At 43.0% G+C, this 19,113-nt stretch overlaps 1 protein-coding gene across 7 annotated transcripts in view; it reads left to right on the top strand.

Annotated features, from left to right (window-relative positions):
- Positions 1–19,113, top strand: part of DZANK1 (double zinc ribbon and ankyrin repeat domains 1) — a 101,544-nt gene that overhangs the window by 70,190 nt on the left and 12,241 nt on the right. For all 7 annotated transcript variants that reach the window (XM_037993971.2, XM_007961145.3, XM_037993970.2 and 4 more), the window contains 2 exons: positions 16,366–16,469; positions 18,448–18,522. In XM_037993971.2, the coding sequence (XP_037849899.2) occupies positions 16,366–16,469; positions 18,448–18,522 (179 nt within the window). The remainder of the gene's footprint in view (positions 1–16,365; positions 16,470–18,447; positions 18,523–19,113) is intronic.

Below are 19,113 nucleotides of genomic sequence, written 5' to 3'. Positions count from 1 at the left end.
TTTCTTTCAGATTGGATAACTCCCTTTAGCATTTCTTGTAGGACAGTCTGATATTGATGAAATTCCTTAGTTTTCGTTTGGGAAGATCTTTGTTTCTCCTTCATGTTTAAAAGATATTTTTTGCCAGACATACTATTCTAGGGTAAAACTTTTTTTTTTCCAGCATTTTAAATATGTCATGCCACTTTCTCCTGGCCTATAAGATTTCTGCTGAAAAGCCTGCTGCTGAACAAACGTATTGGAGCTCCACTGGATGTTATTTGTTTCTCTTCTCTTGCTGCTTTTAGGATACTTTCTTTATCCTTGACCTTTTAGAGTTTAATTATGAAATGTCTTGGGGTAGTCTTCTTTGGATTAAATCTGCTTGGTGTTCTATAACCTTATTATACTTGAATGTTGATAGTTTTCTCTAGGTTTGGGAATTTCTCTGTTACTATCCGTTTGTGGTTTTTTTGTTTGTTTGTTTGATTTTTAAGATGGAGTCTCACTGTGTCGCCCAGGCTGGAGTGCAGTGGTATGATCTCAGCTCACTGCAACCTCCACCTCCTGGGTTCAAGCGATTCTCCTGCCTCAACCTCCCAAGTAGCTGGGATTAGCAGGTATGAGCTACCGCGCCTGGCTAATTTTTATATTTATAGTAGAGATGGGGTTTCACCATGTTGGCCAGGCTGGTCTCTAACTCCCGACCTCAAATGATCCACCCCCCACGTTGGCCTCCCAAAGTGCTGGGATTACAGGTGTGAGCCACTGCTCCTGGCCTGATACTATCCCTTTGAAGAAACTTTCTACTGTTGTTTCTTTCTCTACCTCCTCTTTAAGGCCAAATACTGTTAGATTTGCCCTTTCGAGGCTATTTTCTAGATCTTTTAGGTGTGCTTTATTGTTTTTTATTATGTTTTCTTTTTTGTCTCCTTTGACTGTATTTTTGAATAGCCTGTCTTCAAGCTCACTTTAATTCTTTCTTTTGCTTAATCAGTTCTGCTGTTGAGAGACTCTGATGCATATTTCAGCATGTCAGTTCTATTTTTCAACTCTAGAATTTCTACTTGATTCTTTTTAATTATTTCAAACTATCTTAAATTTATCTGATATTTTTCTGAATTTATTTTCTGTGTTATCTTGAATTTCTTTAAGTTTCCTCAAAACAGCTATTTTGAATTCTCTGTCTGAAATGTCATTTAGCTCTGTTTCTCCAGGATAGGTCCATGGTGTCTTATTTAATTCATTTGGTGAGGTCATGTTCTCCTGGATGGTGATGATGCTTATAGATGCTCTTCAGTGTCTGGGCCTTGAAAATTAGGTATTTATTGAGGGCTTCACAGTCTGGATTTGTTTGTGCCTATCGTTTTTGGGAAGGCTTTCCAGGTATTCGAAGGGACGTGGACCCCAAGCCACATAACACGGTGATTTTTGCAGACTTGTAGAGGTACTGCTTTGGTGGTTTTAGATAAGATCCGGAAGAATTATCTGGACTACCAGGAAGAGATTCTTGTTCTTTTCCCTTACTTTTTCCCAGACATACAAAGTCTCTCTTTATGTGCTGAGCCACCTGGAACTAGGGGTATGGCAATGCAAGCACTCCTGTGGCCACCACTGTTGGGACTGAGTTAGGTCATACCTGAAGCCAGTGTAGCACTGGGCCTTGCCCAAGGTCCTTCCCTTCCAGGTAGTAAGTTCTACTAGGCCTTGAGCATGTCTAGAGATGCTGTTGGGAGCCAAGGGTTGGAGTGAAAAAACATAATTATTTACTTGATGTTCTATTATATTGCGGCTAAGCTGGCACTCAAATCATGATAGAAAGTCTTTCCTGATTTTTCCTCCCCTTTCCACAGGCAAAGGAGCCTCTCCCTGTGGCCACCACCACTACTGGTCCACAGGTCCACAGGGGATTCTGCCAGGCCACCGCCAATGTTCACTTGAAGCCCAAGGGCTCTTCTGTTAGCTTGTGGCGAATGCTGCCAGGCCTGGGATTCATCCTTCAGGGCAGTGGGCTCCTCTCTGGCCCAGGGAAGATCCAGAAATCCTGTCCAAGGCTCTGGGCCTAGACTTGGGGACCCCAAGCGCCTGCTTGCTCCTCTACCCCACTGTGTTCAAGCTGGTACCTCGGGTGCAAGATGAAGTCCCCTTTACTTTTCCCTCTGCTTTTCTCAAACAGAATGAGTCTTGCACCATAGCCATTACAACTTGGAATGTGCTGGGTCTCCCCTGAAGTTAGCACATATCAGAGCACAAGGCCCACAGCATACTCCCTGTGTATTGCTGGTGGTTATTTGGGCCCAGGGGCCCTTTAGTCAGCAGATGATGAATCCTGCCAGGACTGGGGCCTTCCCTTCAAGGCAGTAAGTTCCCTTCTGGCCCAGGGTGTGTCTAGAAATGTCAGCTGGGAGCTAGGGCCTAGAAGGGGGGCCTCACGACTCTGCCTTGTGATCTGTCCTACTGTGGCTGAGCTGGTATCCAAGATACAAGACAACGTCCTCTTTACTCTTGCTCTCCTCTCCTTAATTAGAAAGGAGTTGCTTTTGTTGCCATGAGCTGCACTGCCTGGAGTTGGAGAATGGATATTATAAGCCCTCCTTAAACCATGCCAGCTGATGTCTCCCTAGATCATGTGCCACCCTAGTTTACTGCCTCTAAGCCTAGGCTAGCGCTAGGAGTTGCCTAGGAATTTCAGTCTGTGTTCTAGACTGCCTTTCAAGTTTACCTATGATCCCAGAGCACCTTGGCCCGCAGTGGTGAGGCTTGCTGAGAAATTCAAGTTCAGACCACTAGGATGAGCAATTTCCCTCTGGCTAGGGTTGGTCCAAATGCTCCCTCCATGTGTGGGCACTGGCTGAGCTTTATTCTCAGCTGTGACAGGGCAGTACTGAGTTCAATGTAAAGTCCTCCCCATCACTGTGCTTTCCCTCCCCAAAGTGCACACATTTTCTTTCCATGCTGTGTAGCTGCTGCTGTGGGATGGGGAAGGATGTTATCAGTGATTCAAGACCGTCTCTCCTGCCCTTCTTGATGCCTGTTTCCACAATATGATGTTAAAACCAGGTATTGTGATTGCTTACCTGATTATTGGTTCGTGTAATGGTGCTTTTCTGTGTGCAGATAGTTGTTAAAATTTGGTGTTCCAGCAGGGGGGATGAATGATGTAGGCTTTTTCTGCCATCTTGCTTCACCTCTAGCTTGTTGAGCTTCTCGGATGTATACATTCATGTCTTTTATCAAATTTGGGAACAGTTTGGCAATCATCTCTTCAAATATTTTTTTCTGCCTCATTTCTCTGTCTCCTCTCCCTCTGGGATTCTCACGTAGATGTTGGCACGCTCGATAGCTTCCCATGGGTCTCTTAGGCTCTGATTTTTCTTCATTCCTTTTTCTTTTTTTTACATTGTATAATATCTATGGACCTATTTTTCAGTTTGCTGATTCTTTTTAATCCTACTTCACATTTACTGTAGAGCCCTTCTTGTGAATTATCTATTTTAGTTATTGTACTTTTCTGCTACATATTCTTATTTGGTTTTCCTTTGTTGTGTTTATTTATATTCTCTTGTTTTAAGAAGAATTCTTCGTTATTTTTTATTTTTATTTTTTATAGGCAGAGTCTTGCTCTGTTACCCAGGCTGGAGTGCAATGATACAAATCACAGCTCCCTGCAATCTCAAACTCCTGGACTTGAGCAATGCTCCAACCTCAGCCTCCCAAACAACTGGGACTAGAGGTGCACACCATCATGCTTGGCTAATTTTAAAAAAATTTTTGTAGAGATGGCGTCTCACTATGTTGCCCAGGCTGGTCTCAAACTCCTGGCCTCAAGCAATCCTCCCACCTGAGTCTCCCGAAATGTGTCATAATTTCTTCTATTTTTTTAATTTTTTTTAATTTTAATTTTAATTTTTTAATTTTTATTTATTTTTTATTTTTTTTATTATACTTTAAGTTCTAGGGTACATGTGCATAATGTGCAGGTTTGTTACATTATGTATACTTGTGCCATGTTGGTGTGCTGCACCCATCAACTCGTCAGCACCCATCAACTCGTCATTTACATCAGGTATAACTCCCAGTGCAATCCCTCCCTTCTCCCCCCTCCCCGTGATAGGCCCCAGTGTGTGATGTTCCCCTTCCTGAGTCCAAGTGATCTCATTGTTCAGTTCCCACCTATGAGTGAGAACATGCAGTGTTTGGTTTTCTGTTCTTGCAATAGTTTGCTGAGAATGATGCTTTCCAGCTGCATCCATGTTCCTACAAAGGACACAAACTCATCCTTTTTTATGGCTGCATAGTATTCCATGGTGTATATGTGCCACGTTTTCTTAATCCAGTCTGTCACTGATGGACATTTGGGTTGATTCCAAGTCTTTGCTATTGTGAATAGTGCCGCAATAAACATACGTGTGCATGTGCCTTTATAGCAGCATGATTTATAATCTTTTGGGTATATACCCAGTAATGGAATGGCTGGGTCATATGGTACTTCTAGTTCTAGATCCTTGAGGAATCGCCATACTGTTTTCCATAATGATTGAACTAGTTTACAATCCCACCAACAGTGTAAAAGTGTTCCTATTTCTCCACATCTTCTCCAGCACCTGTTGTTTCCTGACATTTTAATGATTGCCATTCTAACTGGTGTGAGATGGTATCTCATTGTGGTTTTGATTTGCATTTTTCTGATGGCCAGTGATGATGAGCATTTTTTCATGTGTCTGTTGGCTGTATGAATGTCCTCTTTTGAGAAATGTCTGTTCATATCCTTTGCCCACTTTTTGATGGGGTTGTTTGTTTTTTTCTTGTAAATTTGTTTGAGTTCTTTGTAGGTTCTGGATATTAGCCCTTTATCAGATGAGTAGATTGCAAAAATTTTCTCCCATTCTGTAAGTTGCCTGTTCACTCTGATGGTAGTTTCTTTTGCTGTGCAGAAGCTCTTTAGTTTAATTAGATCCCATTTGTCAATTTTGGCTTTTGTTGCCGTTGCTTTTGGTGTTTTAGACATGAAGTCCTTGCCCATGCCTATGTCCTGAATGGTATTACCTAGGTTTTCTTCTAGGGTTTTTATGGTATTAGGTCTATATTTAAGACTCTAATCCATCTTGAATTAATTTTCATATAAGGAGTAAGGAAAGGATCCAGTTTCAGCTTTCTATTTATGGCTAGCCAATTTTCCCAGCACCATTTTTTAAATAGGGAATCCTTTCCCCATTTCTTGTTTTTCTCAGGTTTATCAAAGATCAGATGGCTGTAGATGTGTGGTATTATTTCTGAGGACTCTGTTCTGTTCCATTGGTCTATATCTCTGTTTTGGTACCAGTACCATGCTGTTTTGGTTACTGTAGCCTTGTAGTATAGTTTGAAGTCAGGTAGCGTGATGCCTCCAGCTTTATTCTTTTGACTTAGGATTGTCTTGGAGATGTGGGCTCTTTTTTGGTTCCATATGAACTTTAAAGCAGTTTTTTCCAATTCTGTGAAGAAACTCATTGGTAGCTTGATGGGGATGGCATTGAATCTATAAATTACCTTGGGCAGTATGGCCATTTTCACGATATTGATTCTTCCTATCCATGAGCTTGGTATGTTCTTCCATTTGTTTGTGTCCTCTTTTATTTCACTGAGCAGTGGTTTGTAGTTCTCCTTGAAGAGGTCCTTTACATCCCTTGTAAGTTGGATTCCTAGGTATTTTATTCTCTTTGAAGCAATTGTGAATGGAAGTTCATTCATGATTTGGCTCTCTGTTTGTCTGTTACTGGTGTATAAGAATGCTTGTGATTTTTGCACATTAATTTTGTATCCTGAGACTTTGCTGAAGTTGCTTATCAGCTTAAGGAGATTTTGGGCTGGGACAATGGGGTTTTCTAAATATACAATCATGTCATCTGCAAACAGGGACAATTTGACTTCTTCTTTTCCTAACTGAATACCCTTGATTTCTTTCTCTTGCCTGATTGCCCTAGCCAGAACTTCCAACACTATGTTGAATAGGAGTGGTGAGAGAGGGCATCCCTGTCTTGTGCCAGTTTTCAAAGGGAATTTTTCCAGTTTTTGCCCATTCAGTATGATATTGGCTGTGGGTTTGTCATAAATAGCTCTTATGATTTTGAGATACGTTCCATCAATACCGAATTTATTGAGAGTTTTTAGCATGAAGGGCTGTTGAATTTTGTCTAAGGCCTTTTCTGCATCTATTGAGATAATCATGTGGTTTTTGTCTTTTGTTCTGTTTATATGCTGGATTATGTTTATTGATTTGCGTATGTTGAACCAGCCTTGCATCCCAGGGATGAAGCCAACTTGATCATGGTAGATAAGCTTTTTGATGTGCTGCTGGATCCGGTTTGCCAGTATTTTATTGAGGATTTTTGCATCGATGTTCATCAGGGATATTAGTCTAAAATCCTCTTTTTTTGTTGTATCTCTGCCAGGCTTTGGTATCAGGATGATGTTGGTCTCATAAAATGAGTTATGGAGGATTCCCTCTTTTTCTATTGATTGGAATAGTTTCAGAAGGAATGGTACCAGCTCCTCCTTGTACCTCTGGTAGAATTCAGCTGTGAATCCATCTGGTCCTGGACATTTTTTGGTTGGTAGGCTATTAATTATTGCCTCAATTTCAGAGCCTGCTATTGGTCTGTTCAGGGATTCAGCTTCTTCCTGGTTTAGTCTTGGGAGAGTGTAAGTGTCCAGGAAATTATCCATTTCTTCTAGATTTTCTAGTTTATTTGCGTAGAGGTGTTTATAGTATTCTCTGATGGTAGTTTGTATTTCTGTGGGGTCGGTGGTGATATCCCCTTTATCATTTTTTATTGCGTCTATTTGATTCTTCTCTCTTTTCTTCTTTATTAGTCTTGCTAGCGGTCTATCAATTTTGTTGATCTTTTCAAAAAACCAACTCCTGGATTCATTGATTTTTTGAAGGGTTTTTTGTGTCTCTATCTCCTTCAGTTCTGCTCTGATCTTAGTTATTTCTTGCCTTCTGCTAGCTTTTGAATGTGTTTGCTCTTGCTTCTCTAGTTCTTTTAATTGTGATGTTAGAGTGTCAATTTTAGATATTTCTGGCTTTCTCCTGTGGGCATTTAGTGCTATAAATTTCCCTCTACACACTGCGTTAAATGTGTCCCAGAGATTCTCGTATGTTGTATCTTTGTTCTCATTGGTTTCAAAGAACATCTTTATTTCTGCCTTCATTTTGTTGTGTACCCAGTAGTCATTCAGGAGCAGGTTATTCAGTTTCCATGTAGTTGAGCAGTTTTGATTGAGTTTCTTAGTCCTGAGTTCTAATTTGATTGCACTGTGGTCTGAGAGACAGTTTGTTATAATTTCTGTTCTTGTACATTTGCTGAGGAGTGCTTTACTTCCAATTATGTGGTCAATTTTGGAATAAGTGTGATGTGGTGCTGAGAAGAATGTATATTCTGTTGATTTGGGGTGGAGAGTTCTGTAGATGTCTATTAGGTCTGCTTGCTGCAGAGATGAGTTCAATTCCTGGATATCCTTGTTAACTTTCTGTCTCATTGATCTGTCTAATGTTGACAGTGGAGTGTTGAAGTCTCCCATTATTATTGTATGGGAGTCTAAGTCTCTTTGTAAGTCTCTAAGGACTTGCTTTATGAATCTGGGTGCTCCTGTATTGGGTGCATATATATTCAGGATAGTTAGCTCTTCCTGTTGAATTGATCCCTTTACCATTATGTAATGGCTTTCTTTGTCTCTTTTGATCTTTGATGGTTTAAAGTCTGTTTTATCAGAGACTAGTATTGCGACCCCTGCTTTTTTTTTGTTCTCCATTTGCTTGGTAGGTCTTCCTCCATCCCTTTATTTTGAGCCTATGTATGTCTCTGCATGTAAGATGGGTCTCCTGAATACAGCAGACTGATGGGTCTTGACTCTTTATCCAGTTTGCCAGTCTGTGTCTTTTAATTGGAGCATTTAGTCCATTTACATTTAAGGTTAATATTGTAATGTGTGAACTTGATCTTGCCATTATGATATTAACTGGTTATTTTGCTCGTTAGTTGATGCAGTTTCTTCCTAGCCTCGATGGTCTTTACATTTTGGCATGTTTTTGCAATGGCTGGTACCAGTTGTTCCTTTCCATGTTTAGTACTTCCTTCAGGGTCTCTTGTAAGGCAGGCCTGGTGGTGACAAAATCTCTAAGCATTTGCTTATTTGTAAAGGATTTTATTTCTCCTTCACTTATGAAATTTAGTTTGGCTGGATATGAAATTCTGGGTTTAAAATTCTTTTCTTTAAGAATGTTGAATATTGTCCCCCACTCTCTTCTGGCTTTTTGAGTTTCTGCCGAGAGATCTGCTGTTAGTCTGATGGGCTTCCCTTTGTGGATAACCCGACCTTTCTCTCTGGCTGCCCTTAAGATTTTTTCCTTCATTTCAACTTTGGTGAATCTGGCAATTATGTGTCTTGGAGTTGCTCTTCTCAAGGAGTATCTTTGTGGCATTCTCTGTATTTCCTGAATTTGAATGTTGGCCTGCCCTACTAGGTTGTGGAAGTTCTCCTGGATGATATCCTGAAGAGTGTTTTCCAACTTGGTTCCATTTTCCCCGTCACTTTCAGGCACCCCAATCAGACGTAGATTTGGTCTTTTTACATAATCCCATACTTCTTGCAGGCTTTGTTCATTTCTTTTTCTTCTTTTTTCTTTAGATTTATCTTCTCGCTTCATTTCATTCATTTGATCCTCAATCGCTGATACTCTTTCTTCCAGTTGATCGAGTCAGTTACTGAAGCTTGTGCATTTGTCACGTATTTCTCGTGTCATGGTTTTCATCTTTGTCCATTCGTTTATGGCTTTCTCTGCATTAATTATTCTGGTTATCAATTCTTCCACTCTTTTTTCAAGATTTTTAGTTTCTTTGCGCTGGGTACGTAATTCCTCCTTTAGCTCTGAGAAGTTTGATGGACTGAAGCCTTCTTCTCTCATCTCGTCAAAGTCATTCTCTGTCCAGCTTTGATCTGTTGCTGGCAATGAGCTGCATTCCTTTGGAGGGGGAGATGTGCTCTTATTTTTTGAATTTCCAGCTTTTCTGCCCTGCTTTTTCCCCATCTTTGTGATTTTATCTGCCTCTGGTCTTTGATGATGGTGATGTACTGATAGGGTTTTGGTGTGGGTGTCCTCCCTATTTGTTAGTTTTCCTTATAACAGTTAGGACCCTCAGCTGTAGGTCTGTTGGAGATTGCTTGAGGTCCACTCCAGACCCTGTTTGCCTGGGTGTCAGTAGCAGAGGCTGCAGAAGATAGAATATTGCTGAACAGCGAGTGTACCTGTCTGATTCTTGCTTTGGAAGCTTCCTGTCAGGGGTGTACTCCACGGTGTGAGGTGTGGGGTGTCGGTCTGCCCCTAGTGGAGGATGTCTCCCAGTTAGGCTACTCAGGGGTCAGGGACCCACTTGAGCAGGCAGTCTGTCCCTTCTCAGATCTCAACCTCCATGTTGGGAGATCCACCGCTCTCTTCAAAGCTGTCAGACAGAGTCGCTTGCGTCTGCAGAGGTTTCTGCTGCTTTTGTCGTTGTTGTTGTTGTTTAGCTGTGCCCTGTCCCCAGAGGTGGAGTCTACAGAGACTGGCAGACCTCCTTGAGCTGCTGTGAGCTCCACCCAGTTCGATCTTCCCAGGGCTTTGTTTACCTACTTACGCCTCAGCAATGGCAGACGCCCCTCCCCCAGCCTCGCTGCTGCCGCCTTGTGGTTAGATCGCAGACTGCTGTGCTAGCAATGAGGAAGGCTCAGTGGGCATGGGACCCTGCCGGCCAGGTGTGGGATATAATCTCCTGGTGTGCCCGTTTTCTTAAAGCGCAGTATTGGGGTGGGAGTTACCTGATTTTCCAGGTGTTGTGTGTCTCAGTTTCCCTGGCTAGGAAAAGGGATTCCCTTCCCCCTTTCTCTTCCCAGGTGAGGCGATGCCTCGCCCTGCTTCAGCTCTCGCTGGTCAAGCTGCAACAGCTGACCAGCACCGATTGATCGGCACTCCCCAGTGAGATGAACCCAGTACCTCAGTTGATAATGCAGAAATCACCTGTCTTCTGTGTCACTTGCACTGGGAGCTGGAGACTGGAGCTGTTCCTATTCGGCCATCTTGCTCTGCCCCCCTTTTTTTTTTTTTTTTTACTAAGAGTCAGGGTCTTGCTCTGTCACCCAGGCTGGAGTGCAGTGGTGCAATTATAGCTGACTGCAGCCTCCAAATCTTGGGCTCAAGAGATCTTTTCACCTCAGCCTCTCAAGTTGCAGGGACTACATGTACCTTCCACTACTCCCGGCTCTTCTTTTGCTCCTTTTAAGCATGATTTCCTTTAGTTCCTTGAGCATATTTATAATGGCTGCTTTGAAGTCTTAAATCTTCAACATCTAGTTGCTATCACAGGCAATTTCTGTTGCATGTTTTTCCCCCTGTGTTTGGGTCGAGTTTCCTGTTTCTTTGCATGTCTCATGATTTTTTGGTTGGAAACTGGATGTGTTAGATAATACATTGTATCAACTCTGGGTACTGACCTATCTTCCAGACTTGTTGTTGTTGTTTGTTTGTCTATTTATTTAATGACTAACTGGATCATTTTAGTGAACTGTATTTCACCCCCACAGTATGAAGCTTCTGATGTGACTCCATGGAGAGTGTAGCCTTGACATGCACCCTGTCACCACAGGATGATGGTGCTTTGGCAGGGCTCTCTTTGTCTCTTTCCTGACCACACCTAGCCATTAAGCTCTACTTATTGTTGGATGATTCCTCTATTGTTTTAACCATGACCTGGGGCATAAATTGCTTCACTGACTGTTTTAATTAAATTTGGCATCCTTTACAGCAGGGGTGTCCAATCTTTTGGTTTCCCTGGGCCACACTAGAAGAACTGTCTTGGGCCACACATAAAATACACTACGGCTAATGAAAGCTGATGAACTTAAAAAAAAAAAAAATCTCATAATGTTCTAAGAAAGTTTACAAATCTGTGGCCCAGCGCGGTGGCTCACACCTGTAATCTCAGCACTTTGGGAGGCCGAGGTGGGCGGATCACCTGAGGTCGGGAGTTTGAGACCAGCCTCACCAACATGGCAAAACCCCATCTCTACTAAAAATACAAAAATTAGCTAGGCATGGTGGCAGGCAACTATAATCCCAGCTACTTGGGAGTCTGAGGCAAAAGAATCATTTGAACCCGGGAGGCAGAGGTTGCAGTGAGCCGAGATCGTGCCACTGCATTCCTGCCTGGGCTACAGAGTGAGAATCCATCTCAAAAAAAAAAAAAGAAAGAAAGAATGTTTATGAATCTGTGTTGGGCTCCATTCAAAGTCATCCTGGGCCGCATGTGGCCTGTGGGTTGGACAACCTGGCTTTACAGGGATAGTTTTTTAGGTCAGTGTTTGAATATTTTTCTTACCTCAGGAGGGCTCTTCTTAGCTGTTTATTTCCCTGATCCTCTGAGGTAAACTGGCTGGTCTATTTAGCTCATATCTCTAATGAATCTTCTAGTCTTCTTTTAACTGCTTTTTAACACACCCTCCATTGTTTTGAAAGCAGCCTTAGGCTTGAACTTACCCACACTTTGTTGCAAATGAAGTCTGTTTCTTTGGGGAGAGATTCTGAACTCTGTTTTTTGACCTGCCTCTTCCCCTGGGCAAAATCTCTGAGCCAATGCTCTGGATGGAGACAATGGCATGTTTTTTTCAGTGTGACAGCATTGCTTTAGGGGCTGGGTAAGCAGCAGAGCAGGTGCAACCGTAGCTTTTGTTCTTCATGACATGCTTCTCCCAACTTTGGACTTGTGCTGAATGAGCCAGGAATAGGTGGTCTGGACCCCAGTATTCTCAGTGTCCCAGATCAAAGGTAGAACATCCATGCCATGAATGGTAACTGGGCAGAGAAAGGGAGCCCCCGTCTCTTGATCACACTTGGCCAGAACTTAGCCTGTGCAAAGGGCAACTGGGACAGGATGAGAAATACTGAAGTCCCTGACCTTCCTTGGAAGATACTACACCACTTTGGGAACTCTGAGGAGAGGGAACCCTGTGTACTCAGCTGCACCAAATGGAGTGGAGTTTCCATCATGCTCAGCTGAGAAGGAGTAGAAGGGAATGGCCCATGGTTCAAACATCACAGACTCTCATGATTCTGAGTTTTGGTATATTTTCATTAAATGTTTGTTTTCTGTATGGCTTTAGAACCATTTCTAGATACTTAAAATACTTGTGATGGATTTTGCTGTTTTTAAAAGTAGTTTGTTAGCAGTGACGAATTTGTACAGGTCTGCAGCAACCTCAGTTCTTGCTTCCAAGGAGGAAAGAATTTGGCCGAGAGGCATAAGGCAGAGTGAGAGACTGAGGCAAGTTTTAGAGCAGGAGTGAAAGTTTGAAAAGTTTTAGAGCAGGAACGAAAGGAAGTACACTTTGAAGAAGGCCAGGTGGGTGACTTGAGAGATTCAAGTGCTCTGTTCAGCCCTTGACGTGAGGCTTATACATTGGCAAGGTTCCAGAGTTTGCATTACTTCTCCCCAGATTCTTCTTGGTGGGCACTCCCCATGTGCAGTGGCCTGCCAGTACTTGGGAGGGACCACATGGGCCGTATGTTTACTGAAGTCGTGTGCTTGCTCACTTGAGGCATTCCCTTATCCATTGAGTGTTCCTGGAGAAAGATCATGTGCCAGTTAAGCTCTGCCATTTTTCTTCTTAGTGCACATGTGTGAGCCCGCTTGCCCAACTCCTGTGATCTCGTTGGGAAGCTACTGATCACCAGCTTCAGGTGTTTTCTATATATTGGGAGACCGCTATCCCCTGGCACCAGCTGCAGCCAATTGTTATTTTAGAGAAAGTTTAACAACTGCCTGACCATCATCTGATGGTCACCTGACATTTCTGGGGGTCAGGGGAGCCTTTCCTGCCCTGCTCATGTCTCCCTAGCTAACTACTCTAACAATTTTACTGGAGAGTAGGTCCACTCAAATCCCTAGGCTGCCATGCCCGAAGTTGGTCATTGCCAGCTCTTCCTTTGCCCTGTGGATGTGCTTAGTAGGAGTCAAAACTCAGCCCACAGTCTGACTGAACTCTTCCAGATATAAATGTCATATCAGACCTATGGTAGATTGTCTGCAGAGATGACCAGAATCACTCCTCACATCCCCCCTGTCCTTCGGAGGAAGAGGCTATTTCTCTTCCTTTGGAATCTGGACGAACCTTGTGACTTGCTTTGACATAGAGAGCAGTAGAAGAGACACCATGATAGTTCTGGGCCTAGGCCTTATGAGAGCTGAAAGCTTCCACTTAACTCTCTAGGAAGTCAGCACTGTGTAAAGAAGTTCAGTATAGATTACTGAATTAGAAGAGATGCCACATGAAGGAGAACAGAGCACCTGAGCCAGCACCCAACCCAAAGACTCCAGACATTTGAATGAGTGCAGATGAAGGCTGAGCCATCCCAGACAGCTCCCAGTAGTTTGTGCCATCTTCACTGAGGCCTTAGCCTTGTGGATGAGATAATCTTCGATCCCATAGCCCTATTTGAGATGGCTCAACTGACACCATGTGGAGCAGAGATGAACCGTCCCTGCAGAGCACTGACCATATTCTTGACCCACAGAAGTATGGGCAGTAAAGTGGTTGATGTTTTAAACCACTAAGTTCTGGGGTGTTTTGTTTGGTAGCAGTGGATAATAGAAACAGGTTTTCAGTTTCCTGTGGCAGAAGCTAGTCCCTTCGAATCCCCTTGTTCAGCCTGAGCTGGAAGGGCATAGATCTCACCTCCCCATGGGGACTCACAGTCTTACAATGACCCTTTCCAAAGGACTTCCTCACAAGGTCCTTGCTCAGTGCTTTTTTGAGAGTTGAGATTTGATTTTAGAAATGTACATCTAGGCCAGGCGCAGTGGCTCGTGCCTGTAACCAGAATACTTTGGGAGGCTGAAGCAGGCAGATCACCTGAGGTCAGGAGTTTGAGACCAGCCTGGCCAACACAGCAAAACCCCGTCTCTACTAAAAGTACAAAAATTAGCCAGATGTGGTGGTGGGTGCCTGTAATCCCAGCTACTCAGGAGGCTGAGGCAGGAGAATGGCTTGAACCCAGGAGGTGGAGGTTGTAGTGAGCCGAGATCATGCCACTGCACTCCAGCCTGGGCAACAAGAGCAAGACTCCATCTAAAAAAAAAAAAAGAAATATGGAGGGCAAGAACTCTGTTCACTTCTGTATCCTAGCCCTAGAATAGTACATGACCAATGGTAGGTGCCCAGTAAATATTTGTGGGATAAATGGCTACTTTGTGTCAAACAGTGCACTAGGCTCAGTATGATCTCTAGTGTTGTCTCAGTTACTCATAGTGGACTCTCCAGATGCGCCAAGCCAGATCTCACCCTGCCTGTTCTCAGTGCAGCTGTGATAGATGGTTTCACCCATCGTTACTAGCATGCCTCACCAATTGTGCCCCATTCTCTCTCTTGCTGTTTTATTTAAATAGTTGTACGTCTCTTGACTTTGCTGCCTCCAGCTTCAGAACAGGAGAAGGCTGCCTATCCACGCACAGATGCAACCCTGAGGCACTGGGAGTTAACGTTACTTGGGCTGCCCTCACTCATGGGCAAAGGAACTGGGGAGCAGATCCCCTAGCTTCTCTGTCCTTCAGCGGACAACTGTGAGACATGTTCTCCATGGTCCCTCATATCCCCCAGCAAGACTGGGCCCCAGTTGCCCAAGGTATTAACCAGTTTTTAACACATTCGTTCTTCCTTCCCTTCCCTGTCTTGCTCTTTATACTCCATCACTTGCATGTCCCACGGTCACCTTCCAAAGAAACCACCTGTCCTAAGTCTTTATCTCAGGTTCTGCTTTCAGGGGAACACAACTAAGAACACTTAGGTTCTCTTGTTTAATGTCACAATAACACATGAGGTAGGGGGTATTAGTTCCATTTTATTAGATAAGAAAAGTTAAGGCTTAGGGAGATTTAAGTGTCTGGCTCAACATCACTAAGCTAATAAATGGTAGATTTAGGATTTAAACACAGGCTTGTCTGAACTCCAAATTATGTGCTCTTTCCACTGAACTGTGCTGCATGACCTTGGAAAATCCCTCTGATTGCTTTCAGCTTAGTGTCTTCATTTGGTAGGTGGGATCCGATGTGGGTTTGCAGAGTTGAGTGGCCACAGGGCACAGCAGGGGCTGTGGCCAGCTGGAGAGCCTGTGCCCTGTACAAAGCAGCCAGCTGCTCCTTGGCCTCAGGTGGTCAGCCTGTGTGGGAAGGTGAGCCCAGCACCCCTGCATCTTCCGCCTGCATGTGGGAAACCAGGCATCATACTCACATGAAATCTGTCAAGTTTTAAATGGTGGCAACTAATTCAAATGTGTCTTAAACCCTATGCAGACTGGAAAGGGGCCTAAGAGAACTTTTTAGAGTGATAGAAATGTTTTATATATTGATTGGGGTATACATGTTTGGCAAGCACCAAATGGTACATTTAAAATATTGTGTAAGGGCTTGGTGCAGTGGTTCACACCTATAATCCTAGCACTTTGGGAGGCTGAGGCAAGCAGAACACTTGAGCCTAGGAGTTTGTAACCAGCCTGGGCAACGTGGTGAAACTCCATCTCTATAAAAAATACAAACAGTAGCCAGGTGTTGTGGCACATTCTTGAATTCCCAGCTACTTGGGCGGCTGAGGTGGGAGGACCATCTGAGCCCAGGGAGGTCAAATCTGTGGTAAGCCATGATCACACCACCGTACTCTAGCCTGGGCAACAGAGTGAGATCCTATCTCAAAATAAATAAAATAAAATATTAGGTAAGTTATTATAGGTGGGATAGAATCATAGAAAAAGAAAAGACCCCATGTGTGGCAATCAAAATATGTTCTTTTGAGAATTTTTTTTTTTTTTTTTTTTTTGAGATGTAGTCTTGCTCTGTTGCCCAGGCTGGAGTACAGTGGTGCAATTTCACCTCATTGCAACGTCTGCCTCCCAGATTCAAGTGATTCTCCTGACCCAGCCTCCTGAGTAGCCGGAGCTACAGGTGTGCATGCCACCATGCTCAGCTAATTTTTGTATTATTAGTAGGGGCAGAGTTTCACCATGTTGGCCAGGCTGGTCTCGAACTTTTGACCTCAAGTGATCCACCTGCCTCAGCCTCCCAAAGTGTTGGATTACAAGCGTGAGCCACCACGCCCAGCCTCTTTTGAGATTCTATAATAGTCCGTGATTAATCACATGTAACAAACAGTTATGGGGAAAAATGGAACTTGTTTCAGGACATAGATGAGGTTTACTAAGGAGAGTCCATCACAAAGTTTGACAAAGGAAATCAACCTCTCTGAGACCGTATGTTCCATGCTAGCATTTTTCTTTCTTAGCCTCAGGAGAATCATCCAGATGGCTGGGTTTCTCTTCTTTCTTAGGGTACTGGAGAAGACAGCTGGATCACATCTCTGCTCACCTCAGGTGTTATGCTCAGAACAACCCTGAATTCCGGGCCTTGATTGCAGAACCCAGGATGGGAAAGGTGGGTGAGAAGAAATTTCTACTCCACAAGTGTCTATGGGATCAGGCTGAAGGAACCCTCCATGGACTTCTCCTGAAACTGCATCTTGCCTGGCTCCTTTCCCTTTCCTGTTCTGCTTTCTACACATTCTTACTCTTCTGCCTTGTGAACTCTGCTCTAATAAATCATTTGCACATGAAGATTGTCTCAGAGTCTGCTTCTGGGACGCCTGACCTAAGACCTGAACATCTCGTGCTCAGACGCCACATTGGAAATTCTAAGAGTCAGAATGAAAGGTCCTAGAACAATTTAATCCAGCCAGATTGTGCACTTAAATCATGCACTGTTAATATATAGCCATAGTAACATAACAGCTGCCATTTTACAGTGCACCCAGCATCAGCATTGTATTCATCATTCTCGTCTTCACAGCAAACCTGCAAGACAGGAGTATTACCTTTGTGATCACTTTTTAAAAAAATAACCACAAATTTCTTGACTGTCTTCCCCTCACATGGTAGAATCTGTGTCCCCTCACCTTGATTCTGGGCGGGTCTGTGACTGTTTGACTAATGGACTATGGTGGAAGTGATGCCATGAGACTTACAGGGCTTGGCCACAGAAGGTCATGTGGCTTTTTCTTGCTTGGCACACTCACTTCCAACACTCCTTCTTGGAGCTCAGCCACCCTGCTATGAGAAGCCCAAGCAACATGGAGTGGCCACATGTAGGTGCGCCAGCTGAACCCAGTCCTCGAGTCATCTCTGCTCATGAGCCACATGGGTGACCAGACTCTAGATGATTCCAACCCCCAAACATCCAACCACCTCTAGCCATTTGACTCTTCTAGCTGAGGCCTCAGACATGTGGAGCAAAGACAAGCTCGTCTGCTGTGCCCTCTCTGAATCCATAGCATAATAAAGTGGTGGTGGTTTAATGCCACTAAGTTTGGGGTGGTTTTTCACACCACAGTTGATAATCAGAAGAAGCCTTATTTGACACCCAGGAATATTGAAGCTCAGAGAGGTTTGGTGACCTGCCCAGGACTACACTGCTGGGTCTCATGGGGTTCAAGATTTGAAGCAGATCTGTCAGACCCTGCCAGAGTCCCATGTCCTTTCTTTGATATTACATTGCCATTATAAAAAGACTGCTCTGTGAGAAGACCTTTCCTCTGTTTGTTGCAAGACTAGAAGGAACTTTATGAAATAGACTGTGTACTCTTCTGCTGCCAAATAGGCCAATATCGAGATGATCTCATTTTCAAGTATTGCCCAATTTCCTTTGATAATCTATTTTGGTAGTTTATGAATTCTTCGGCCTAATCCAGAGATCTGCAAACTATGGCGGTTGGGACAAATCTGGCCCACTGCCCAGTTTTATAAATAAAATTTTATTGGATCACAGCTGCACCCATTCCTTTACTTATGTGGCTGCTTTGTGCTATGACAATAAAGTATTCACGATACAGAACATATGGTCCACAAGACCTAAAATATTTACTATCTGACCCTTCATGAAAACATTTCTTGCCCCTTGGCTGAATCTAAATTCCTATTGCTACTTACAGAGAAAGCTGCTCAACTGTGATACTTGTCCCTTAATTGCCAAGCCCTGTCCCCACCCCCTACCAGGATACATTTTCCAAGGTGATGACATCTAGTCATGTGGTTTGATTAAAGTTCATCTCTTGAAGACTGTATGTATAGATTTGGATCTTGCCTTTTTATTCAGTTTGGCAGTCTCTTCTCTTTAATTATTTAGCTTATTTATAATTAGTAGAATTTAGATGTGGTTGGATTTGGATCGCCATTTTCTTCTTTGTTTTCTATTTATCTCATCTAGTTTTTGTTGCTCTGTTTTTCTTTTTACTTTCTTCTGTGTTATTTAAATATTTGGTTAAATTTAGAGTTTCACATCTCAGAATTTCTATGGTGTTACTTGAGGCAATGAGTCCTACACTCACAGTTATGAATTCTCTCTACAACTCTTTTAAAAGCTTATCTCTGCTACTGTCCACGAAGACGGTTGTGAAGTTAGCATCAGACTGAATTATAGTCAAGTCTCAAACAAGGTGAGTAAGCCTCCAGAAGTTATTCATTTGAGAATTGACTGATGTAGTAAATTGAGACTTACAATTTATAGAAATGCTTCTGTGTGATACATAGAAAGGAAAAGTTTCAAATATTATGAAATGCTCCTAGAGGCAAGCAATTTCATAGAATTGGATAAACAAGTTAAACCTCAGACAGACACATAAAGATATAGTGAGAACAGGAGTTGTTCTGTAGTTCTCAGGCTTACTCAGACTCACTGAAGTCTGATGACATGTCTGTGATACAATTGATTTGGGGAAAGACTAACAAAAATATTTGCTGATATGCACTTTGACATATTTTCTTCCATAAAATAAACCAAACTCTGTGGCCATGTGTCCTTGATCTTCCCTTTTATATGGTGACTGAGGCATTGCCACAGAGCCTGTGTGTTTCGAACATTAATTGATTGACATTAGCAGCTTTAGTTTCATTGGACAAGAAGTCAGAATAATTAATCAGTCCATTAAGAAACCAAGGAAAAGGAGGAAATTAACATTTATTAGGCCCTGGCAAGGTGCTGATGGTGTTGCTGAAATTGGGATAGAAACATGGGCCGTGTCTAATTC

Source organism: Chlorocebus sabaeus, chromosome 2 (assembly GCF_047675955.1).
Source record: "Chlorocebus sabaeus isolate Y175 chromosome 2, mChlSab1.0.hap1, whole genome shotgun sequence".
Taxonomy (NCBI): Eukaryota; Metazoa; Chordata; class Mammalia; order Primates; family Cercopithecidae; genus Chlorocebus; species Chlorocebus sabaeus.
This window is presented reverse-complemented; position numbering and strand designations above follow the sequence as displayed.